At 41.7% G+C, this 26,668-nt stretch overlaps 1 protein-coding gene and 1 non-coding gene across 3 annotated transcripts; both read left to right on the top strand.

Moving 5' to 3' along the window:
- Positions 1 to 687: 687 nt before the first annotated feature.
- LOC124031454 (G-protein coupled receptor 22-like) lies at positions 688 to 19,109 on the top strand. 2 transcript variants are annotated; one of them, XM_046342691.1, is made up of 3 exons: positions 688 to 995; positions 1,488 to 1,600; positions 15,047 to 19,109. In XM_046342691.1, the coding sequence occupies exon 3, from the start codon at positions 15,129 to 15,131 to the stop codon at positions 16,617 to 16,619; it is 1,491 nt and encodes a 496-aa protein (XP_046198647.1). In that variant the 5' UTR covers positions 688 to 995; positions 1,488 to 1,600; positions 15,047 to 15,128; the 3' UTR covers positions 16,620 to 19,109. The 2 variants fall into 2 exon arrangements, with proteins under 2 accessions (XP_046198647.1, XP_046198648.1); XM_046342692.1 differs by lacking the exon at positions 1,488 to 1,600.
- Positions 19,110 to 25,689: 6,580 nt separating this feature from the next.
- On the top strand, positions 25,690 to 25,762 carry trnaf-gaa. The gene has a single exon. It is a non-coding gene; the product is annotated as a tRNA-Phe (tRNA).
- The last annotated feature ends 906 nt before the right edge of the window (positions 25,763 to 26,668 follow it).

Genomic DNA, 26,668 nt, shown 5'->3' with positions numbered 1-26,668 from the left:
GAACCGTGGATGGTTTCTGTAGGCCTATTTATCAGCTCATATGCAGAACATTTAAAGTGAGTGGGTTGTTGGCTCGCTATTTCAAGCAGGTTGACCTGATGCCCTTCCATAGCCGTGTAGTGTAAGCATTTCACTGTACCTGTGTAGTGTAAGCATTTCACTGTACCTGTGTAGTGTAAGCATTTCACTGTACCTGTGTAGTGTAAGCATTTCACTGTACCTGTGTAGTGTAAGCATTTCACTGTACCTGTGTAGTGTAAGCATTTCACTGTACCTGTGTAGTGTAAGCATTTCACTGTACCTGTTGTATTTGGCGCATGAAGGGGGTAAGGTGCACCTGTTTTCACACTACATGAAGAACCAGGAGCACCTACAGTATGTTTTGTCTGTGTTCTGCAGTAGTCAACGAACCTATCCTGCAACAGAACCATGCCCTCTGTTTAAGCAGTACATCTAGTTTAGCCTGCTCTTTCTCTTTCAACGTGACTGCATTCGTTGAAGGTGGTGATGCCATATGCTTTTCCACATGCTGATGACCTTGCCTGTCAAATTGAGCACCTCCCTCCTGTCACTCGGGGTGCGAAATGCAGTCGTTTCTGAATTTTACACCACCTACGTGCAAGACACGCCCCGTAGTGGATGGAGGGAACGCAGCTCTCCCTCTGATCTGGCCAGAGGTACAGTAGTCTACTCTTCGCTGAGCATGTGGTCTCCGAAGACATTATCAACATGACCGTGATAGATGAGTTGGGATTCTTTACGGTCGGCTACCTAAAACTGGTGGACGATCATCTCGCGACAGAGGCAATAGCACAGCTTTTACATGCAGAGATGTAGCCTACAACAGCATCATTAGAGTCATATTACATAGCCATAAAACATATGAAATACATTGCAATATTCTGATTATTTGTCAAAGAAACAGAAGACGGAGCGCGACAAACGGACCTGCAAAAGAATGTAGCTGGGAATCTCCGGGACTGGCACGAGGCAATGTAAGTCCTATTTCCCTATTTTTAACTTCATATGGTATCTCAAATGAAAAAAAAAGTGCATGAATTTAATACATTGTACAAAGTATGCGGCCCACATGTGTAAGTGTAACATTTCAATTTAACAGCCAATAGGGCAGGCTACTTGTAGTTCAACAACCCATTTACAACTGCCCTATGATAATATTTTAATAACAAATATATACACATTTATTGTTGCACATGTATTAGCTATATTGTATTTTATTTGCTTGTATTAGCCTGTGTTATAGCACGGTGTCCCGTACTGTACGGAGTCCTAATGTGTGCATTTGATCAAATAGGTAAACGTTTGTTTTTCATAAAAAAAATTATAATATTGATTCGTTATTTTTAGATAATTTTAACTGTGGCGAGAAACTGTTCGTTTTGCTTTTTGGGGTTTTTGGTGACAAATCTGTATGACAATAGTATTGATTGACTTTTATGCATATTGGCTTTTTTCAACCCCCACAGGCTTTATTGTGGGAGAAACTGCTTGACACTATACATGCTTGGAGACTGTGTTACTCTCACACTCCTCTGGGAACACCTCCACTGCAGTCTTCAGAGATCTGACTAGGAAAACAGTATGTAGAGAGATGTGTGTGTGCATGTCTGCCTGTTTGTGGTGTTAGTCATTAGCCAAGAGAGGAAAGAAGTTTAGCCAGAAAGTTGTCTTCATTAATTAACATCAGATTAATTCAAAGTGGCAGAATAAATAGAATAAACATCTATGCAGTAACATTTAAGTAACTAAGAGAGAGAGAGTGCTACTATTGACAGGGAGTGAAAAGGGCTCCTAAAAGCAGACCGCTTCAGCGGATGAAATCAACATTGAGAAAGGAGAAATGGAGATGGTGTCTATGGGGGGAGTGGTGGAGATGGAGACAGGGAAATGTGGGAGGAAGGAGGTAATTAGAGAGGGGTATGATCTTGATGTAATTATTTGGAACTCTCCTGCCGTGTGTGAGAGGGCAACCTTTTGACAGACATAGAGATACATTCATTATGAAGTCACTCTGCTCTCTCTCCCTGCAGCCAGGAGGCGAATTGGATTGACTTTTAATTGCCTCCTTCTGTAGATAAGTAACCTCATAATTTTAGAAAAGCGGCTTTGTGTCCTGTATCCCTGATCCTCTGCCCTTCCCCTCCCCTCAACACACACATTTACACACACAAGGACACATGTGCACACACTATCAAAAGTGTGCACACACTCCTCCGCCTTCCTCTCTTCGCTCTCTCTCCTTTCTTCCTCTCTTCGCTCTCTCTCCTTTCTGCCTCTCTTCGCTCTCTCTCCTTTCTTCCTCTCTTCGCTCTCTCTCCTTTCTGCCTCTCTTCGCTCTCTCTCCTTTCTGCCTCTCTTCGCTCTCTCTCCTTTCTGCCTCTCTTCGCTCTCTCTCCTTTCTGCCTCTCTTCGCTCTCTCTCCTTTCTGCCTCTCTTCGCTCTCTCTCCTTTCTGCCTCTCTTCGCTCTCTCTCCTTTCTGCCTCTCTTCGCTCTCTCTCCTTTCTGCCTCTCTTCGCTCTCTCTCCTTTCTGCCTCTCTTCGCTCTCTCTCCTTTCTGCCTCTCTTCGCTCTCTCTCCTTTCTGCCTCTCTTCGCTCTCTCTCCTTTCTGCCTCTCTTCGCTCTCTCTCCTTTCTGCCTCTCTTCGCTCTCTCTCCTTTCTGCCTCTCTTCGCTCTCTCTCCTTTCTGCCTCTCTAAGCTCTCTCTCCTTTCTGCCTCTCTTCGCTCAAGTTTTCAGTCTGGCTATTTCAGATCCAAATTTCTGTAAAAGCACAACCATAAATTATTCATGTAATAGGACAATATAGAACCCCACAGTTGTCTCTGCCTCTCAAGGTCGAACAGTCCGTCTGACCAACATGCTGTTTGGCCAGTTAACCCGCAAAATAAAGGAGCTTCACAATATTAACCTAACTAAAGGAATCTCAAAAATATATTATTTCAATATAATTCTACTCACCTACTCCATCCTTAAATAGCCCTCGCATAAGGCCCCCTGAAGGCCTGTAAATCCAGCAACTTGTAATGGATTGTTTGGAGCTAGCTATATTAAATTAGACATGCAGAAAGCCTTATCTTCTACATCTGTCACAACACCAGTCCACCATCTTTTCCTGCTTTCATCCTCTTGCATCTCACTCTCCCCGTGTTCTCTTCATATTTCATGCAACCACACACACTCTCAACCAGAATAGCTGCATCTCTTACTGCTCTTGAGCACAGTTAAGAAATTAGCTAAACTATTTAGGACCTGGAAAGAAAGGGTAATTGGATTTCTGCATGAAAAGAGAGGATGAGGCCGTAACACAGAATGAGTGGCTGTTAAAATTCTAGACACATGGTCAGTAAGCCAATCACAGTTGAACAGGCCTGTGGCCCTCGACTGGCTCTGTTGTGTTATGCTATCGAAGGTCAGAGCACTGGGTTGGATAGATCATTCTCATTTCAAGTCGTGGGAATAATGAGTTGAGAATATGGCTCTTTATAATTAGGCTCACTATATATTGTATATTCAGCCACATCCTTCTGTTTGCAGAATGGAAATATGTTGTACCAAAAGGAAGCACTGGTAGGGACCAAGAAAGCTGAAACGAGTGCAAGGAGTTATGTCACTTTATATAACACATGGTGTACATTAACTGTGCATGTATACATTCTGGAAACAAACAAACTCTCTCTGACATCTCCCCCAATGGAACACTACTGGGGATAAAGCTATTTCCCTCTCCACGTTTACAAACAAGACCACTTACCCTTAGCTGTTGCCCTGCTGGGCTGCTTACTGTGTGTGTGTGGTACTGATACAGTGTTTGTATTGCATTCCCAAAGAACTGTGCTGAAGACGGGGCATGTGTTTTGCTTTCGTAAATGTGATATTTAAGCCACCCAAATTAGGATGTGGTGATGAATACAGCGCGAGAACTCGAGAACTGAACCAATGCTGTCCATTCCATGTACTTAGTTCTGTGAGGCTGGACTGCATGCAGTAAAGAACCATTTAGTTGTGTTGTTAATCACCTCGTCATGTTGTGAGGCTTCACATTGGAAATTTGTCATTGTAATTGAACATAAAGCAGTCTTTGTGTTTCGCTGCGTTTTTAGTAATGTGTTTTAAGTCTATTGTCTTGGAGTGAATGATACAGTAGATGGAGGGTTGTCCTGTGTTTTTACTGTGACATTGTAATTTGTTGGTTTGTTTATGACACATGTTTGAGAAAGCAATTGACATGTGGGAGGGATGGATGGAGGGACAGGGCCAGCGGTTGTTAGTGCTGCTCTTCCAACCCAGACCATCGTCTCTCCTTCCATTTTGTTTTCACATTCTATATCCTGCTCTATTATTCATGTATTCAAACTCTGTGGATTGTGACAAAGAGCAAAGAGAACGTTGACAGTGTTTGCAGAAAAACAAAACAAACCACACGAAAGATGCAGTGTTATTACTATGATTTAGTGGAAAGTTAGAGATATTGTACTATACATAAAGCAGTGCAGGTGTAAATTAACACCATCACAATGCACTCACTGTTTCCCTCCCTCCACTCATGTTTTTAATTTGAACAACCTGTTAGATCAGGAGGAATATGATGACTATGCTCCACTGCAATTCAAATTTAACTCTGTTTTAACCCACTTGTGCAGCAAGGCACAAATGTACGTGTGAAAATATACAGTAGTATAATATAGAGTTCGACCGATTTTTAAATCTGAATGGCCGAATTTTTAAAATTTTTACAAATATTTTTTTCCATCTTTTATTTTAGTGCCGATTTCAAGTTTTCATAACAATCGGTAATCAGCATTTTTGGACAAAAATTATGGCCGATTACATTGCACTCCACGAGGAGACTGTGTGGCAGGCTGACTACCTGTTATGCGAGTGTAGCAAGGAGCCAAGGTAAGGTGCTAGCTAGCATTAAACTTGTCTTATTAAAAAACAATCAATCTTAACATATTCACTAGTTAACTACACATGGTTGATGATATTACTAGTTTATCTAGCTTGTCCTGCGTTGCATATAATCGATGTGGTGCCTGTTAATTCATCATTGAATCACAGCCTACTTCGCCAAATGGGTGACCAAATGGTTTAACAAGCGCATTCGCGAAAAAAGCACTGTCGTTGCACCAATGTGTACCTAACCATAAACATCAACGCCTTTCTTAAAATCAATACACAAGTATATATTTTTAAACCTGCATATTTAGTTAATATTGCCTGCTAACATTAATTTCTTTAACTAGGGAAATTGTGTCACTTCACTTGCGTTCTGTACAACAACAGTCAGGGTATATGCAGTAGTTTGGGCTGCCTGGCTCATTGCGAACTGTGTGAAGACCATTTCTTCCTAACAAAGACAGCCAACTTCGCCAAACGGTGGATGATTTAACAAAAGCGCATTTGCGAAAAAAGCACAATTGTTGCACGAATGTACCTAACCATAAACATCAATGCCTTTCTTAAAATCAATAGACAGAAGTATATTTTTTAAACATGCATTTTTAGTTAAAAGAAATCATATTAACAGGCAATATCAAACTAGGCAAATTGTCACTTCTCTTGCGTTCATTGCACGCAGAGCCGGGGTATATGCAACAGTTTGGGCTGCCTGGCTCGTTGTGAACTGATTTGCCAGAATTTTACATAATTATGATAACATTGAAGGTTGTGCAATGTAACAGCAAAATTTAGACTTATGGATGCCACCCGTTAGATAAAATACACAACGGTTTTGTATTTCACTGAATGAATAAACGTTTTGTTTTCTAAATGATAGTTTCCGGATTTGACCATATTAATTACTTAAGGCTCGTATTTCTGTGTGTTATATTATAAAGTCTATGATTTGATAGCGCAGTCTGACTGAGCAGTGGTAGGCAGCAGCAGGCTCGTGGGCATTCATTCATTCAAACAGCACTTTCCTGCTTTTGCCAGCAGCTCTTCGCAATGCTTGAAGAATTGCTTCAAGCATTGCGCTGTTTATGACTTCAACCCTATCAACTCCCGAGATTAGGCTGGCAGTACTAAAGTACCTATTAGAACATCCAATAGTCAAATATATATGAAATACAAATGGTATAAAGAGTCCTATAATAACTACAACTTAACTTCTTATCTGGGAATATTGAAGACTCATGTTAAAAGGAACCACCAGCTTTCATATGTTCTTAGCAAGGAACTTTTTTTTTTACATGGCACATATTGCACTTTTACTTTATTCTCCAACACTTTGTTCTTGCATTATTTAAACCAAATTGAGACCCAATTGATTTTATTGATGTACTATATTAAGTTAAAATATAAGTGTTCATTCAGTATTGTTGTAATTGTCATTATTACAGATATGTATATAAAAATTGTCTGATTTAATCTGTTCGGCTTTTTTTGGTCCTCCAATTATCGGTATCGGCGTTGAAAATCATAATTGGTCGACCTCTAGTGTAATAGTAGTACAACAGTATGATGAGTGAGATTGTTTACATCAATATTTAGTGACAGTTTTTTGGCATGATAAGAGGATAAAGTATATCACTAAGAACCCTATAGGAAATGTCTATTCTCTGTGTCATTCCTCCTCTCTCTCTCCATCCCCATCTCCCTCCTTGTCTGTCTCAGGGAGCTGGCCCAGCCTTTTCTTTAACTCACTAAAGGCCAGTGTCACATCAGGATGATGGATCTGCCACCTGGCAGCAGATAGATGTGGGAGAGGACCAGGCTGAGGTGCTGTGGAGGGGAACAGTAGAATAAGCAGAAAATGATGCATGACTGTTCATACTTCCTACTGCAATGACGGGGGTACATTACTTGGCCCAGACATGGTTCCAAGACTGAGCTGCTTGCACTTTACCTGATCATCTGCAGTGTTTGTTGTGAGGGCTTTTAGTGCCACTCTCTCAAGTGTGCTCTGTGAAGACTGTTTCTATTATGCTGCAAATTCAATGGATATCAAATAATTTTACATGGGTGTCAAGATAATGTGCTCACAGCATTTCAATCAGGTAAATGGGTCTACAGTATATAAAGCTGTTGGATGTACATGTTAACAAAGATATGTAAAGGACATAAATTCTACCAAACAGCAATGGAGCAGAATCTGCTTTCTCCTCCAAACTGACCTCACTTTCATGACTACCACAGCCCTTATGATTCAAACACAATCTCCCTCTGTCCCTTAGGTCGGGAATTTCCCATTCCTGGCCATATCATACACTTTCTTTTCCATCCCCCCCTCGCTCCCTTAAACTCTCAGTAAGTAGTAAGCCAGTCTTCATTATAAACTCTGCAGAGTGCATTGAGTAGTTATTGTTTCCAGGCTGGTGACTCAACAGTTGCCCAGTTGGGTGTTGATTATATCCTGCCATACCTGGAAATGTGAATGGTGCCAGAGATACTGTATATATTGACGAGGTGGTCTTGTCTCCCCCTAACAATGGGAGTCATTGTCACAAAGGTGGGAAGTCAGGCGGTCTGCTTATTAAGTAGAATCACTGTATTCCCACGTGGACAGATTTTGACGGGAGTCGACCCTCTCGCTTCACCTCTTCCTCTGATGCTACATATGAATTCAATTGTTCTTTGTGAGAGTGAAGTCATTCCTCTTTCTGCTGGTCGGAAGTGGAAAACGCAATTACCTGGAGCCCCAGAGCTCCCCTGTGGGCCTCCTCTAGCAAGCAGCAGAATACTTAATTAGAGTTAGAATTAGAGCTGCTGCACCTGGGTTTCACACTATCCAGAGGAGACTGAGGGTGCAGACTCTGCAGAGCAGGCTGATGATAAACTGTTGAGTGATCAGGACGGACGGCTCATAGCTGGACTTGTGCTGAGTTGAAAATTAACTGGTAGAGCCCTTGTTGCTCTCACTGCAGTGCTTTCATCACTGACTGTCTAGATACTGAACTAACAAGGGGAACTATGTTAACACGCTTCTGCTCTGCCAGACCTGCACTCTCTCCCTTGTGATGGGAAAAAACACTTTGGCACTATGGTAACCAAGGTCTTCCACAGGCAGGAGGTGAGGCTTCGCTGTGTTTTGTGATCAGACATGCGGCTGTAAGGCCATGTGACCCTGGGTTAGCGCTATCTGGGGTCCTTGGGAAATCCTTACCCTAACCTTAAGCTTTACTCTAACCTTAACCTTTACCGTAACCATTTAAAATGTCAACTTCAATGGGGTAACGTCAGAGTTGGGATGTCCCAAGGATTCCGGATAGCATGGACCGCGGCCCTTTTCTCCGGACACTTGGGACGACTCTACCCTAAACCCTAACCTTTTCTTGTACCATGTTATAAAAGAGTCTATCCAGACTTTTTATTTTTTTTGCGATTTCACTTGGTTTTGAGAAGATTACTCCACTGCAGAATGAGCATGAAGGAAACTGTTAACTACCCACTAACTATTGCTAGTCGGAGTAAAGCTAACAAAAAAATGAGCTTCTCCTTTCATCCATAACCATAACCCTTACCTTAACCATTTTAAATTTCAACGTCAATGGGGTGCAGAGCATGTGAGCGGAGTTGAGCAGTTGGAAATCCCACTCATGGAGCACATCGCTCCAGCTCTCTATGTCCGTTCCAACCACTCTGCTAAAAAACCGCTCCGCACTCACAAGAAAAAACTGCCTTCGCTCAATCTATTTTTGTGACTACCTGGACCTAAACATTTTGTTTTTGAAGTATTTAAACCAAACCATGTGGATTTGAATGAAAAGTATTTGAATAAACATGAAAAGGTGAATGTAAGAAGCGCTCATAATTTCAAATAGGCTACATGTCATATTAAACTGCATATAAACACTCTAAATAGGTCAGGAGCCAGACAGGGAACCTACGGGACTAAAATGAACTATTTAGGCTATATTATTTAAACTCTTTCAAGGCAATAGCCAACAGAGAAATACATTTTGAAGCATTTGTGAGTGCAACACAATAGGCTAGTAGGGACATAATGTCACGCCTTGGTCTTAGTATTTTGTGTTTTCGTTAATTATTTGGTCAGGCCAGGGTGTGACATGGGTTTATTTTGTTGTATTTCGTATTGGGGTTTTGGGGTGTTGTATAGGCTTGGCTGCCTAAGGTGGTTCTCAATCAGTCAGGTGATTCTCGTTGTCTCTGATTGGGAACCGTATTTAGGTAGCCGGGGTTTCACTGTGTATTTCGTGGATGATTGTTCCTGTCTCTGTGTAGTATTCACCAGATAGGCTGTATTAGGTTTCACGTTCCGTTTGTTGTTTTTGTATTTATTTATTTCATGTATCGTCATTCTCTTCATTAAAGAACATGAGTAACAACCACGCTGCATTTCGGTCCGACTCTCTTTCGACAAACTAAGAACGCCGTTACACATAAAGCACTCAGGAATTAATCAACATTTCATTGTATTAAATCATTATAGCCAGCCTCCGGAGTCGCGCAGCGTTCTAAGGCACTGCATCGCTGTGTCACAGTCGACAGTGACCTGGAGACCCATGAGGCGCCACACAATTGGTCTCGTCTGGGTTAGGGCCAGGATTTCCTTGTCCCATCGTGCTCTAGCGACTCCTTGTGGTGGGCCAGGTGCCTGCAAGCTGACCTCTGTCACCAGCTGGATGGTGTTTCCTCCGACACATTGGTGCGGCTGGCTCCCAGATTAAGCGAGTAGTCTGTCAAGAAGCAGTGCGGCTTGGCAGTGTCATGTTTCGGAGGATGCATGGCTCTTGACCTTCGCCTCTCCAGAGTCCGTAGAATATCTCCTCACTTGCAGAGCCACTGGGGATGCTAAGCACCCTTTTAGCCACTTGCCAGGCTGGGCAGATGCAGTTTTTATATATATTAGGTAGGTAGGCCTAAAGGTTTTTAGGCAAAAATAACCCAATCAATACGGAAAGCTCCTTGAACGTGGGAATATGCCAGGCCTATTGGGTCAAAATCAATTATGGCCTATAGTATAGATAATTTAACTAAATTAATTAAGATCTGATTTTTAGTTTATAAATACTTTGCTACAATGACACACTTATCTACCCACCCCGTTGCTTTCTTTTAGCATGTGCATGTAATATGTACACCATCATGCTTTCAGGTGTCTTTTCAGAATCCACAATGATTATTTAGTTGTGGACACTACATCACTGCACTCCCCCTCTTGCTCCTGGTCCTCATCTTTTTAAGTCACTTTGATTTAGCACCTGTGTGCTTTATCAGTTTCTTTATAAAAAAATACTTCGAACTCCATGACAGTAGCTAAAGCAAGGGACAATAGCAGCACACAAGTAGACTACAAATGCATGCTGGGCCGGGCATGCCCTGAGCTCATGAACTGAGCGCTACTGGAGCGAAATTGGAGTAGGCGAGAAGGCCGACGCTCCAGCCTTTGGGAATCTCGCTCCAGTCAAATTGGGCAAGCTCCGCTCACATATTCTGATGGGGTGAAGTCAGAGTTGGGTCATCCCAAGCATACCATTTAGCAAAAACCCTGTGTCCGTGGTCAAAACAATCATATTGGATTGTATCTTGGGCTGCGTTTAGATAGGCAGCCCAATTCAAAAGACCAATTAGTGGAAAAAAGATCAGGGCTGCATTCATTACGTTTTTACCTTCTGGAACGTTCAATTGAACGTGAACTGTGCTCTACTGAACGACCAGTTGAAAAACGGCGAGGTGTGGCTTGTGGCTCTGCCCTTTAAATACGTCACTCATTGCTTCAAGCCACACCCACCAAATGGAAGCCAACGTACCTCAGTCTGTTGAAAAATGTTTTGGGGGAACGTGTTTAGTACAAGGTAGCAAACGTTCAAGCAACTGAACACACCTCTGAATTGGGCTGCCTGTTTAAATGCAGCCTAAGAAATCCAAACACATTCTTGAGTGTCTCCAGCCTCATTGCTTTTGGTCCTGAACCTGTTATTTACAAGGAGAGCCTAGGGGGACATAACCTACTTTTATTCAAGTGTCTGTTGCGCAACAAGATCGAGACCAGGATTAATAGAGTATAACAGGATTCCTCTCTACATCGATCCACTAGCACAGCAGCATCATCACAGAGAGTGCAGTTCCCAGGTAGGAATGAAGTTGTCTCCCCCTATCAAGAGAGACTGTAAGTGTCGCACCTGAAGATATCATGCAGTTCTCCGCACATGGTGGATGATGTCTGTGTGTAAGCCCTTTGAGGAAAACGGAGCAGAGGGAGCAGGAGACCAGGCACGAACAGGGTTAGGCTGGCGGGAGAGATTGGAGTGGAACAAAAACAACCCCATCCTCTCTCCCTTGGGCTTGTTTACCCTTGCAGCATGATTGCAATTTTCCCTCCCTACTTCCCTTCCTTTCTCCTTCCTTCCTTTCCCATCAGAAAGTGATGCAGGAAGACAAAAACATCAGAGATCAGAGATGCCTGCAATGGGTCCAATGTTTGAAGAAGGTCTCGTTCAATATCTACCACCAACTCTGTGTGTTCAGGGACTCTGTCCCTCTCCTCTTATCTCTTTATCGTCTCGTAGTGCAGTGGTGATCAGGCAGTCTGCTGAAAATCTTTAGGATAAGTGGAGCGTAGGACTGCAGGGCTCTGTACACCTCCCTCCCTCCCTCTCTTGTCCTAGCCCTTTAATTCTCACCTCATTTCTCACATACTTTCTGTCTCTTTTAGAATATACTGGAAAATGTATCAGCCTCTGCATTCAGTTGTCTCATCATCCATGAAATGTTTTTTTATGTTCTCATCCGTTTTCCAGTTCTGGAATAAACTCTACAAGTGTTGCTTGTTTTCTAAAGCCCCAACAAGGAAGCTGTAGCCTGTCGTGGGTCAGTTAACACTTTCACTGCCACCAACATATTGTCACACAGTAGCTGAGTAGTACTACAGCATGTGTGCCCTCATTAACCATTCTAGACCCTCGCAAACTAGTTGCTATGGCTATGACAACACATGACATTTGGTCCATCTTTCAACCACGTGTGATTTCTAAAGTAGTGCAGAAGGTGTCGGGCATAGGCGCAATTTACTGATTGGTCCAATTTCCTGATTTTAAAGCACACATTGTGATTTTGATGAATCAATTGATTGCCCTCAGCAGCAGGACTCTAGTCACTATTCAGGAATTGTGTCATAGGACATCACCACTGGTGTGTTGCCAATACAGCAGTAGGTTATAGTCTGGCCTGTAGACACTAATCTGATTTACCCCAGAGCAGCTCAGGTTAGAAAACAGATTATACATTTGATCTCTGAAGTCTTTATTCCACTGACACACAAGGTTTAGCACAGTACTTTGTTTGTCTGACTTGTGTTTCTGATTGTGTATTACACATAGCGTATTTAGGAATGTAGCTTTGCAGCATCGTGGTGATTCATCGTGGCCATGCCAAACTATGCAGTAGATTTGGTGCGTCGGCGACATTTTATAGCGAGCAATTAAGACCTTGTACTACCACCTTACACACAAAAATGTTAATTTATCGGTTTCACGTGTGAATGTCAGGAAATTATGACCCTAAATACCTAAAGATATCTTATTGTGAAACGTGCTCATGTGTCATGTGCTGTTCATGCATGTTTTGTCTGTTTCGATGCATGTCCTGATGTAGCACCGTAAATGCTCTGTGCACTCTAAACCAAAGCCACCATGACTGATGCTGCCATTTTATTCAGATTCAGATAAACTTTATTATCCCACCAAGGGGGAAATTCATTTGGTCATGTTCTTAAAAAGACGCTACATTAAACATAACACAGAAACTACACACAATTTTTAGTTCAAAGTGCTATAGCCACACATTTAAAGTGAAAGTGCAATATATTGTATACTCAAGTGTCGTGTCTTTACTATCATTAAATTGAAGACTTATAGTTTTTATCAAAGATTCTCTGTAATTAGTATTACGCGATCAACTGATTAATCATGTAACGTAAATAACTAGGAAGTCTTGGCACCAAGGAAAAATATTCAGATTACAAAGTTATCATTTCCTAAAATACCTTTTCAGATATTTTCTGATTAATTAGTCTTCCAATTAATGAATTATTTACTTTACCTCACGTTAGTCTCGTTCCAAACGTCGTAAATTGTTGGTTATCTGCACGAACCCAGTCTTCACGAAGAGTCATCCATACATCAATTGTCTTAAATAATTTATTTATTACTAAGTAATTCACAGAAATGCATAAACACAGTAAATATGGTTACATGAAATGATAGGAGAATGTGCCCTAGTGGGCTAAACCGGCATGGCGGCTTGTTAGACAAAAGGGGAAGTGGGGGTCGACTAAGAAGTCACTACAGAGTGATAATTATGACAATTGAAATGCTAATCCTTTGCACATGAACGCTCACTCATTCGTGAACAATTGCAATCAATATGTATATTTACGCTCAGTGTGTCGTCTTGATCGCTGGTGAAAAGTTGTTTATTTTGTAGAATTGTCCGTCTCTCTCCCCTCTCTCTCGGTTCTGGTTAGAGGGGATAGTTCAGAGTGACATTCATTCGTTTCGTTATAGAATGCATGTTTTGGCGGTTGTCGTTCTTCGCGTTCAACGATACCGAATTCCTAGCTGCAGAATAGTAATTAATATCAAAGACTTGTTCTTATTCTGTCGGTATCGATAGTCTAAGAGTTTAACCACATGGTATGGTTAAAATATTCAGCAATGGTCTACAACCGCTGTCCCCTCCTAATGGAGAAAAACATGGTCTGGTGGTAATTTCTCAAAGTTGGGTTTTATTCGGAATTGCAGAAAAGGGGCTGTCCCAGGATGCCTGACCCTAACTGTGCTCAGGGGCGGTCCTCTGATTTAGTTCAAATCAAAAGGGAATTATGTTTTCCTTCATTAAACAGTCCAAAATCATATTACACAATTTTACAAACGGTATCATACTCACTCATTCAGCTTATACAACAATTAGATGTAAACCTCATATCTGAGGCTATTATATAAACAGCATTATGGTAATGTGGCCACACCGTCTCCCATGAGCTTCCCCAAGTTGTAACAAACGGACCAGTTCGTAACTGGATTCTTCACCGATCTTTTATACTTTCTCCTGAACATGAAATTTGTTCGTACCTCAAGTTCTGTGAGGTGGAAGAAATTCCTTTGTGCTCTATGAAAAATTGACTCTCTCTCTATACTGTGTGTCCCATGAGGAGATCCTCGGGAATTTACGACGTCTCTCTGACCACAGCAGCCTAGTTGAAGGAGGAAAGGGGGAGACATGGAAAGGGCGATGGGGCTTGCTATACCCAAAGAGGGCAACGTCATGACACAAGTGACCAACATACTAATGCCTAATGGCTGTTGGAATAAATGATTCCCCATATCTCTCTGTTTCAATTTTCTTTTGAAGAACTATTTTTTTCCCCCTTGTCCGGCTGCTGCTGTGACTGTATTTTGAGTGAAGGGTTTGAGTACTGTCCTGTAAAATGCTTTCAAATTTTAGGAGGATGAGTTTTGTTCAGGTTGGTGGCGGATAATTGATCTATACCAATTATCCTTCCCGCCATCTTAATTAAGCGCTGAAGCTTGACTTGGTCTCGCACTCGCATGTTTCCGAACACTCATATCAGACCAAAGGACAGCACACTCTGCAGGACAGATTTATAGAAAATTTGTAAGATATGGCGGTCAACATTAAAATGGTTTAGTTTGTGACTACATCATGACAATGTGTTTTTTTACAATCTCCTTGAGGAGAGGCCGGTTCTGCCATGATGTAGTTTACCTCCAGTGGATTATACAGACTCTTCTAGACCACCGACTGCCATTTCTCTGAATTCATGGTTCAAATGATTTCACATTGAATATGATGTCCTGAAATTAATTTGAAGAGCAGTCAATTCTGACAAATTACATAACATCTATGCACTTACAGTGAAAGCGCAAAAAAATATAGCAGGCAATCCGAGTTATAGCAAACTGGCCAAAGATCAAAACCAGTTTGCTGATTGTGATATTTGTGTTTGATTACTTACCTTTGCCTTTTTATACCTTTAATTAACCATTGAATTTCCAGACCCCCACCAGACACTTCATCCCCCCTGTCTCCCTTTCTCTGCAGGACTGTCACTGAACTGTTCTCCATCACCATCAGGGAGCCAGGTGGCAGCATGAGAACACATCACGGCTGAGAGGTCACCAACATGGAGACGGACAGCTACACCCCGACCCCGGTCCCCAGCGACTGGGTTGGGATGGTGGTGAGTGTCGGGGCCCTGGAGGCGGTCTCAGGGGGGAGTGTCTCCTCCAGCACAGCCTGGTACATGCCCTACTCTCTGGGCTTCCAGGTGTCCCTGACTGCCTTCCTTATGCTGGAGCTGGTGCTGGGCTTCAGCAGCAACATGACGGTGCTGGTGCTCTACTGCTCTCAGTCCAACCTGGTCGACTCAGTCAGCAACATGGTCACGGTCAACCTGCATGTGCTGGATGTGGTGTTGTGCGTGCTGTGTCTGCCTCTGACCCTGGTGGTGGTGCTGCTACCCCCAGGGCCAAACCTGGCCCTGCTCTGCTGCTTCCACGAGGCCTGTGTCACCTTTGCCTCCATCTCTACTGCCATTAACGTGCTGGTCATTAGTGTGGACCGCTACGACATCTCTGTCCGACCCGCCAACCGGTTGCTCACCCCGCGGAGGGCAGGGCTGTTGCTGACTGCTGTCTGGGCCACGTCTCTGGCCGTCTTCTTCATCCCTTTCCTGGAGGTGGAGTTTCTCACAGGAGGGTCAGAGAATGGGAAGCACATCCCCGCCTCATCCTCCTCCGCCGCCACCACCTTGGCGCCAGTGTGGCGTAACCGGACGCTGCTGTGTGTGGGCGGCCAGGGCTACCACACAGGCTTGGCCATGTACTACCACCTCCTGCTGCAGGTGCCCATCTTCTTTACCACGGTGGCAGTCATGCTGTTCACATACTCACGGATCCTGCAGGCCTTGAACATTCGCATCGGCTCCCATATTAAGAACAGCCAGCGCTTCAGGCGCCCACATTGTAGGGGGGGCCGTAAGAGACAGAATCAGAAGACAGGGCTGGGAGTGATAGAGGGAGGAGAGCAGTGTACAGACACAAGCAAGCCGCTCTCTCACCCTCCCTGCATCCCCCCCATCTCCACAGCCACCTCCCCCCCAGCCCTGTCCTCAGACCCTCTGGTCAGCTTAGAAGGCCCTGCCACTGCTGCCCCTGTCCCCGGTCCCACTGTCCAGGCGTCTGTGTCGGCCATCATCGCACTGCGGCGGGCTGTGAGGCGTCACCGGGACCGGCGGGAACGCCAGCGGCGCGTCTTCAGGATGTCCCTCCTCATCATCTCCACCTTCCTGGGCTGCTGGGCTCCTCTGTCCATGGCCAATTTGCTGATCCTGGGCCTGGGCCCCAGCGACACCCTGGTCAGCATGCGCCTGTGGTTCCTGGCCCTGGCCTACGGCACCACAGTCTCCCACCCACTGCTCTATGCCTTCACGAGGCAGAAGCTGCGGCGTGCCCTCAGGGCCAAGGTAAAGAAGCGGGTGGTGTCCCTGCTGCAGTTGGACCCCTCGCCAGGAGGGACAGTCATACACAACTCCTGGGTGAAGCCAAGGAAGGGATGTCAGTTACGGCTGGAGGGCAGCGACGCCACTGGCCGTTGCCTGGCAGAGCCCCTGTGAGAACAGCACAGACTGAGTGTGTATAACACTACTGACAGACCTGCTCGTTATACAGGTCTGTGTGAAGGTAATTGACTCTTCACTAAGCCCCTTCCTCTTAGTTATTGTTCCTGCCTCGTCAAGGTTTTCCCAGGAAGCCAAATTCCTCATTCAATCCACTGGAGAAAACCCATCACAATGATCTCAAACTGTGTTTTTTATACACAATTAAATGAAACAGACTACCCCTTGCTGATTAGGAGACTCTCGGGTACATTGTAGTGGACTCATCACAATCGCTTTACAGAAACCTGATAAAAATGAAGCTCTTAGTCTGGCTAGCCACTGCCATGACTCAGCATGCAGTCAGCTACCACTTTTGGACAGTAGTGTACCCAATTGCCGTACATGAGTAAAAGTAAAGATACCTCCATAGAAAATTACTCAAGTAAAAGTCACCCAGTAAAATACTACTTGAGTAGAAGTGTAAAAGTATGTGGTCTAAATATACTTAAGTATCAAAAGTAAAAGTATAAATCATTTAATATTCCTTTTTATTAAGTAAACCAGGCGGCACAATTGTCTTGTTTTTTATTTATTTACAGATAACCAGGGGCACACTCCAACACTCAGACATAATTTACAAACTAAGCATTTGTGTTTAGTGAGTCCGCCAGATCAGAGGCAATATGGGATGTTCTTTTGATAAGTGTGTGAATTGGACCATTTTCCTGTCCTGCTAAGCATTTGAAATATAATGAGTACTTTTGGTGTCAGGGAAAATGTATGCAGTAAAAAATACATTTTCTTTATGAATGTAATGGAGTAAAGGTAAAAGTTGTCAAACTATAAATAGCAAAGTACAGATACTACTGAAGTCGTTTTTTGGGGGGGTATTTTAAAATATTTTTTACTTAAGGACTTTACACCAATGCTTTTGGACCTAACTAGTTCTCCCGATCGTATCCTGATGTCAACAGCAGATGAGAGTTGTACTCATAATAGGCCTATAGATAATTTAGCTAGCTGACATGCATTTGGAGAAAACAAGTTAAATTAACTGGCTAGCTAGCTAGTGTTAGCAACGTTTTTTAATGGTGGCCAATGAGACTGAGAGCTAGCTAGTAAACAATAGAGCAAAAGTATAATTTTTGAAAAATACTCCAACAGGCTCTGCATTTCAGGAATCACAGTAGCAAATACCCCTAGTGCACTGTTAAATTATGTAGCCATTTAAACAATTAATTTTGTGAGCAAATCTATCTGATTTTTCCACTGCCCTCATTGGCTTCCATGCTTTTGAAACGAAAACTTGTCAGTGGATGTTGGACACGCTTGGTTAGAGACCAATGGTGCATTCATGACAAGTCAAACTCGAAACCCCCAAGTTAATTTTAACTTCAGTTATTTGTGTAGAGCTTCCAATTGATTCTGATTAGGGTTGCAAGGGGAGGGTATATTACTGGAAACTAAGTTTACCAGAATTTTGACATCTTTCAAGTATTTTATGTAATCCATCACAAGACATCGAGTGGCCCTTTTGGGTACTTCAGATTTGTAAAGGTGTCTATAATTATGTCTGGCCCTCTGTGTGGCCTTATCACATGAGGACCATGAAATAAGATGATTTAAATAAAACAATTACTGACACAGCTGTTAAACATTATCCTTAATATAAACCATCAACTTAGTGAATACCATTGGTGTTTAATATGAGAGTTTCGGTATGAAATGTACACTTATTTATTTTACTATGAAAGTATGTATTTGTTTTCAATGTTTTTGGATGAAATTGGTGGCAGATGTGAAAAAGGTAAAGAAGTGTTTTGAAGAGTTTCAGAGTTAATTGAAAATAATGCCATTGTTGATTTGATGCTTTTTTAAATTAATTAGGCTATTCTGTCTTGACATTTCTTTATATATGAAATGTATTCATATATAGTATTATTTTTTTATATCTGTGTCCATATTGTCCATGAGTTTCTACTAGATAGACTATACTGGAAACTCATGAACAATATGGACATAAATATGAAAAAGGAATACTATATATATCAATCAATCAAAATTATTCAAGTATACATTACCGAAGTTACAATAGATTGCCATATATTTTCTGTTAATTACTGAAGATTCCAGTACTTTGGTAATCTACGAGTAGTTTTGCAAGCCTAATTCTGATACTTTCCAAGTGGGAATCTCGGTACTCATCTTTCTATAATAAGTTTCCATGTCGTAAATGTCAGACTTTCTGAGTTCCAAGTAGTCTTAAATGCACCACAAGGCCCCTAGGTTCTGGTCTATTCCCAGAGAACTTTATTTTTATATATTAAATACTGTACATGTAGACTGCTTAGTTATTGCAGGTGAACTGAAGTCTGGCCAAGACAATTCTCATGGATGGCCCCATAGAGGTCAAATGTGAAAATTCCTTTAGTCATCACCTTTGTACAAAAAAACATCCATTGAATTATTATTATTGTCACTGAGGTCGATTTTTTTTTATTTTATCACTCACAGGCGAAGATATTAACATTTTGCATTCATGCTCTGACATCATGAACCAGCTGTCCAGGGAGAAGACCTTTTGGTTTGTTTACCTGATACCGACAAAATTTATTTTATAACTAACCCAAGATAGACCACAACCTGTTGTTTACAATGGGAGCAAATTAATCGTAGTGGCAGAACAAGCAAGGAGTTGGGCAGATCCTATTGGCGCGTTCTAGCAAACCTTTGCATATTTCAGTTATTGAACAACTACTCTGAAGTGCGCATGTGCAATAATTAGTCTTTACGTTCTTCAAAACAATGCGATGTCTTACCACTCGGGCAAAGTCGACAACACTTTGTCCCCTCTGTTGATAAGAGATTTTAGTTTTGGGAATTATATTGAGATCAAATATTTAATTGATGAGAACATTTCAGACAAAATCATTCTCGTTCCCTCTTCTCCCACTGCCGGCCACTGGGCTTCCAATATCACGATTTGGTAGTGAGTGGAAACGCTAAGCGGATGCTTCACATTTATACATTCGGTGAAGTATCTGTCTCATTGTTCTATCTGTGATACTGCTGTTTGTCCAGTGCGCAGGCAGTCATTCTGCTATAAATGCCGATGTAGAAAGATGGCAACAGCCACAAAACGGCGATTGTAAAGATTATGTTGGAAACCACGGTCGTCCAATTTGGACGCTGTTTCCATTCCATATATACCAGAAATGCTTTAAGAAATGAGATGGGAACCTCAATGGCCAATGAATGGAGGAACGTAAAAGGCCCCGCTCAGCAGACTTTTGATCAATTGAGTTCACGTTGTCAGGCCACGCAATCCCTTCTAAAGGTAATGATATGAGTCGAGAAACCTGCCCATTTTCCTGAAAAGTACCAAATATCCCGATTTGAAAGCTATATGGTTATTATCTCCCATCTTGGAAAATATGTATAAATGTTGTTTTATTAGCTAGCACCCAATTGACTCCCATTCACTCCATGTCCCACTCCCAACATCGCCTAGAATGCACCGCGCGGCCCCTTGACAACGTTTTCCCATCACATTTCTTAAAGTATTTCTGAGGTATACCTCAACGTTAGAGACCGTTCCTATCCAACGGAGCACTGCAATTGGTTGCCATAAAATCTGGGGCGAGGCTTAGGGAATTGTCAGTAATACACTGTAGCATCCACCTCGGGGACATAGTACAATATAACCACCAGCAAACCAGTGCTGGATTTCAGAAACACAACTTGCAGCACTTATAGTCCAACCATGTTGTTGCATCTCTGCCTCCAATACTAATACATTATTTGTTAGAACAAACAAAGCATAAAAGACAAGATAATGGCAGGTCAAACATTGGTCATCTTTAATATACTAAAGTGTCTGTTTACAAATGGAAACATATATGGTATATGATTGAGTACACTCCCTAGATGCTTATGTAACATCTGTACAGTATGAGTCTATTTAGCCAGCAGAGGATCAAAATGCCACCCACTCAAGCTATCGAAGGCAGCTTCCAACACAAAAACATTGACACTCATAGATACACAAGTACAGATCCTTTGGATCTGCTAAATGTTACCGATGCCTTAATTCTATAAGAATGATTCATTGATTATGAATGAGAATATTAGTACATGTGTATATCCTTCCTGATATAAGACTTAACTATACTCTTAGAAAAAAGGGTTCTTCGGTTGTCACTATAGGATAACCCTTTTGGGTTCCATGTAGATCCCTCTGAGTAAAAGAGTTTTCAAAGGGTTCTCCTATGGGGACAGCCGAAGAAGAACTTCTCGGTTCTTGATAGCACTTTTTTTCCCTCTAAGATTGTATGTACATATTGTGAACACTATCAACTATTCATATGTAAATAGAGAGGGGGGGGGTTAAAGAACTTACTGCTGTATGTAATAGACAGTGTTGCGTTGGATAGTTTGTAGTAAAGATGTTTTAATATTGACAGAAACTTCCATAACGCTCATAAATGTGTCTACTCTTTGGCACTGAATTTGTAATCATGTATTGATATGTATTTATTGCGGTGTACTGTAAATTAAATAGACATTGACATTACTTAATCAATGTGATTTCCACCTCGTCTATTGATCCCCAAATCATTTGGTCATGTAACAAAGAGTGATCTTGTCAGTCCCTGTGTCAAACCAATTCAACACCTTTGCAGATACAAAGGTCCCTAGAGCTGGCGTAACTGAACAGGAAAGTGTTTTCCCCATAATTGTCCTGTATGAAACAAAGGTAGGTTTTTGCACTTCTGGTATATTTACGTTTGTTTGTTTGTTGTTTATAAAAATTGTAATAATACATGAAAATATAGGACTGAAAGAAGTTATACGTGTTGATCAGGTAAAAACAAAACTGAACAACACTTGGCTTGTGTTTGATTTCTGCACAACACTGTTCTGTGGTGTAGGACCTTCATCCTCCTGTGGGACTTTCGATTTATTGTCATAAAACCTGAGACAAATCTGATGTATTTATGGTAGGCCTACTGAATGCTCACACCTGGTGTATATACGCATGTATTCAATGTATAACTTCTAATTGTGTTTTCTTGTATCTGAATACATAGAAAGAAGACACTGATCATATCAATAAATTTGACTATTGTATTGGGGCTTTTGTTTGCAGTCAGTTACCTTTTTATCTGGCTTCTCTACTCCTGTGTTCTTGTCATCTATAGGTTTTTCAATAGGAAGCACATTTCATCCCTGAATAAAGATGGTTTCACACACATTGCTATATGAATAAATACACTTTATGGCTCTACAAGTGACTCACGGCATTATACCTAAAGCGGACATTCCCATTGGCTGCCTGGTGTTGCGTTAACAGAAATTCCATGCAGCCTTGTTTGGTTCAAACACCGGAAAGTGAGCTATAAACTACACCATGATAGAAATCCTCATTATTTTGTTTAACAATTTTTCAATTTGAGCTTAAAAATGTCTATAGCCTATACTTTCTCGTTCTAAACTTCTAACGCGGCTGTGGCTTTGTGACAATGATCGCGAGAGCATCTGCCCACCAATTTGAAGGCTCTGATGCAGTTCCAACTCTGTCACCACCAAAACATCTGCTATGTGGGTGTCTGCTATCACCGGTTAACACTTGATCTGGTTGAATCTAGGCCTTAGACTACATGGTTTAATATTGCTTGGAGTTGAAGACTGGGGAGCTACAGTGCTTAATGGAAGTATTTCATTCATTATAAAAATGGGCTAAGGGAAGGCCTGCTATGAGGCCTTAAGATGGAGGCAGATGAACATACACAGCCACCAACACAAACTGACACATACTGTAGGCACACTCACCTGCAGAATGTAATCATGCACCCATGTATATCTTTGAAATAGACTTACAATAATGCCTTTGTCTTTTTGTACTGTAGGCTCTGAGACTGCCTTTTCCCATACTATAATAAAAGACTAAGCTCACATGTATTATTCATATTGTGTGTGTGTGTGTGTGTACAAATGATGGGTTTTCTGTTGCTATGAGCAATAGGCCTATCTACAGTTTGAGTGCAGGCTGAAGTGTGGTGTGGTGTGGGAGATGGGAAAAAATACCTCTTCAGCATGTCAAAGGAAGTTGTGTGTGGGCTGTAGCTGTTGCAGGGCATGCAAAGAGCAGGAGCAACAGTTCAACAACCAACAACAGAGTGAGCTGCAGGCACTACCCAGCAAGCAAAATTACATTAGATGTCTTTTCCAGACGTTGAAGTCCTGTGCATTTTAGGTGCTGAATGAAAGGTTAAAAGACATCTTCTCCTGACGTCAATAAAAGACGTCTTATATGGATGTTGAAAATGTCTTATTCGGAAGACGAAAATACCCATTTTACAGACGTTGAAATCAAGCTAATTTCCAGTTCTGAATGTAAGTAGAAAATATGTAATTTACAGGCAACTTTTTTGGTCATTGATTCTATACCCAAATTTGAACTGCACATACATTCTCAGTAAAATAATCATATCACAATAATACTTTTTCAATCCTATTAAAACAGGAGCCAACAGAATATGTATTATTACTTCCATCTGTCACATGCAGTTATCTTAGTGTTTTCAAAAGCTTTAAAAAAAGCTTTAAACTGGCAGCAATCATGTTCAAAGCAGTCCAACCTACAGTACAAACCAACAGAACAGTTAACATTCTCAGTAACGTTTTTTTTCTTTCTATTACTGTGATATGTTGTAGTTTATCTACCTTAGTTGAATGCAATGACTTTAAGTCGGTTTTGACCCAAATGTAAATGTGTACATTTTTGCAAAGCATGCTGGGTATTATGCTAATGAGCGCCGCCCCCAAACAAGTACACATTTGGTTGGTCCAGACCAGACCAAATCTGAATCAATCATAGATTTATAGCACAGGAAGTTGGTGGCACCGTTATTGGGGAGGGTGGGCTCGTGGTAATGGCTGGAGCGGAAACTTTGAAATGGTAGCAAATAAATCAAACACATGGATCCCATTATTTGCCATCCTCCCCTCAGGCCAGAAGTCAGTGGAGGCTGCTATGTTTCATAAGTTTGAACATCACAGTACCAGTGTTGCCAATTTAGCGACTTTGTCGCTATATTTAGTGCATATTAAGACCCCTCTAGCGACACATTTTCAAAAAATCGACTAGCGACACATCTAGCGACTTTTTCTGCTGTTATTGGAGACTAACGTGAAAGCACATATCGTTCTTACTCTTCTCAATGAGCAGCGGGTGCTGCTGTGGGCCCCACCCCGTCCAAAAGCACTCACAGGCGGCCCAGTCCTCGCGCTGCAGTCCCTCTCAGCTGCAGTCAGAGCAGGAGATATTCACCCCTCCGCGTCCAGACTGCAAATGAATCACGCATGCGGGAAGCCGCCGCTGGCTGTGAATTTTTTTTTTTTGTCTAAAATAAATCACCGTACAAAAATAAATCACTGCATTTGACTCACACAGCATCAGTCACTTACTCACCTTGTCCACTGTGTATGTGCCTCTCTGTGACATAAGCTAAACATCTAGTTGGCTAGCTGATCATGTCTCAGTCTAAACTGTACACTCAAAAATACAGAAAGGAGTTGGAATCAAACCCTGAATTCAAAGGCTGGTTGAAGCCGTTTTACTGGAGATGATACACGGGCATACTGCCTTGTATTGTAAGGCTGATTTCTACGCCGAACTTAGTGATGTAAAAAAAACACATGGCAACTCAAAAATATACTCAAAAAGCAAAGCCAGTTCCACCCGAAACAAGCTGCCATTTATGGTTTTAAAAAATTGACTCTGCAAAAAAGGCTGGCATGTGATCACATTGGAGAAGCATGGTGTTCTAGCATCATACTTTCTGAACAAGTTGGTCGCAGATGTGGGTGACCAGCGTTTCAGCCTCCTCCTCCTCGATGAGGCCACGGATGTAAGTGTTTCTAAGTACCTGGGGGTTGTGATAAGGTACTTTAGTGACACCAAGCAGACAATTGTATCAACATTTCTGGGGCTTGTTGAGTTGGAGGGAGGAGATGCCAGGTCTTACAGCCCGTGCTGTTGTGGCTTACCTCGAGACGTGTTGTCTTAAAAAAGAGCAACTCCTGGGGATAGGGACTGACAATGTCTCTGTTATGACTGGGATTAACAATGGGGTCCATAAAGTGCTGAAGGAGGAGTATGGCCTCGAATATCTGGTTCTTATTCGCTGTATGTGCCACTCTGCAGCTTGATAATTTGTAGTTCTAAACATATGTAGGGTGTTTTTTACTCACTTTTTTTGTCTTTCCTACGACATTAGTCCTCTCTCCTACAGCGTCCATCACAATTACATGCACATGGCCAATTATGCAAATTAGGCGATGGCGTCATTTAGCGCCTTCTAGTGACTTTTAGGATAGCCAATAGCTACTTTCCTTCCTGAGGAGTTGGCAACACTGCACAGTACAGTAAGGCACAGTTTAGTACAGTAGAGTACAGTACGATATGGTACAGGCCAGTTTTTTTTCAGTAGAGTACAGTATAGTTTAATTCGGTAGAGTTTATTACAGTAGAGTACATTAGAGTAAATAGGGTACAATACAGTACTACTGTGCTTTATTCTACTGTTCTGAACTATGATGATACTGTAATGTACTGTACTGTACTCTGCTGTGTTGTTCAAACTGAATTAATTATAGAAGCTATTTGGACCAATTCAAGGTGAGTCCGGACCAGACCAAAGCGAGATCAATTATACATCTAAAAGATGTCGCCGTTGGTAAATACTTATAATATAATAATAATAATATATGCCATTTAGCAGACGCTTTTATCCAAAGCGACTTAGTGGGTAATGCCTGTCATAAACATCTAGTATTATCCAGATTGTATTTCATAGCCTCTTGGTCAATAGTATTTTGTTTACAATGTAAGACAGTATTTTAATACAATTATACAAAACGTTTGAGTAGCTATGTAATGGGGTGCAGTAGTTTAGTTATATCTTTAGCCTTATATCGACCTCTGCAGGTTTATCTGTCAAACTACATGCAAACGAATACCATATCCCATAATGCCTTGGAGATGTTCAAATTGTCTCTTGTTTTCTAAAATAACATGCCAGCCGAAATAGCTCAGTTGGGAGAGCGTTAGACTGAAGATCTAAAGGTCCCTGGTTCGATCCCGGGTTTCGGCAGAGACGGGACTGTGAAGTTCTTTTACAATTTCACAAAGAAAATGGACACGGTTATACTGTTCAAAAATACATAACAAGCTAGCGATCAACGACAAGCCGAAATTGCTCAGCTGGGAAGGCGTTAGACTAAAGGACCCTGACAAGACTATAAAGAGTACTTTAGCAATTTCAGAAATAAAAGGACACGTTATATTGTTTGAAAATACATAGCAAGCTAGCTAAAAAAGACAATTTAGATTAAGCTATACATCGATTTGATTAGTAGGCAATTACTTGTTCTTCCTCCAAGTAATGTACATTTCTGATTACTTATTTGATTAATAATGGCTGATAACCTAGCTAGTCGTACTCTTCTGAAACATCGAATGCTCGATATCCTCCCTGACAACCCTGAGTCGAGGAAATGTCTGGTTGCGACAACCAATCATATCGCCGTCTGCCACCAAGAAGTAACCAATAATTGCACTCCCCGACCAATTCGTGACACCAGTGCAACCAATAGGTAACCAATAATGACCAATAAGGATAGAGCTATGGCGGGATCTTTAAACGCAGAAAGAGTGCCATGGAAAATATATTAAATACATCTTAAATAAATCTGTTTGCGTGTTATCTTTATTTTCTGAAGTAACGTTAGCTATAAGCTATGGCGGGACCTTTAAATGCTGGAAGAGGACAATGGACAATATATTTCCTCAGTTAATTTTCGCGGGTTATCTTTCTTTTCTGAGGTAACGTAAGTGACATTTTTTTGTTGTCTGCTGTTTTCATGTTAAACCCACTATTAAACCCACTAACCCACTATTTCCATACTGTTAGGGTTGTGTATACTATGTATACTATACTGTTAGGGATTGTATACTATGTATTTTTTTATTAGCTAAGCAGTAAATGCAATTTTCGTAT

The sequence above is a fragment of the Oncorhynchus gorbuscha genome, linkage group LG03, assembly GCF_021184085.1.
Source record: "Oncorhynchus gorbuscha isolate QuinsamMale2020 ecotype Even-year linkage group LG03, OgorEven_v1.0, whole genome shotgun sequence".
NCBI lineage: Eukaryota > Metazoa > Chordata > Actinopteri > Salmoniformes > Salmonidae > Oncorhynchus > Oncorhynchus gorbuscha.
This window is presented reverse-complemented; position numbering and strand designations above follow the sequence as displayed.

What these genes read in the sequence shown, in the direction of transcription:
- LOC124031454 (XM_046342692.1), top strand. Translation starts at nt 15,129, where the DNA reads ATGGAGACGGACAGCTACACCCCGACCCCGGTCCCCAGCGACTGGGTT.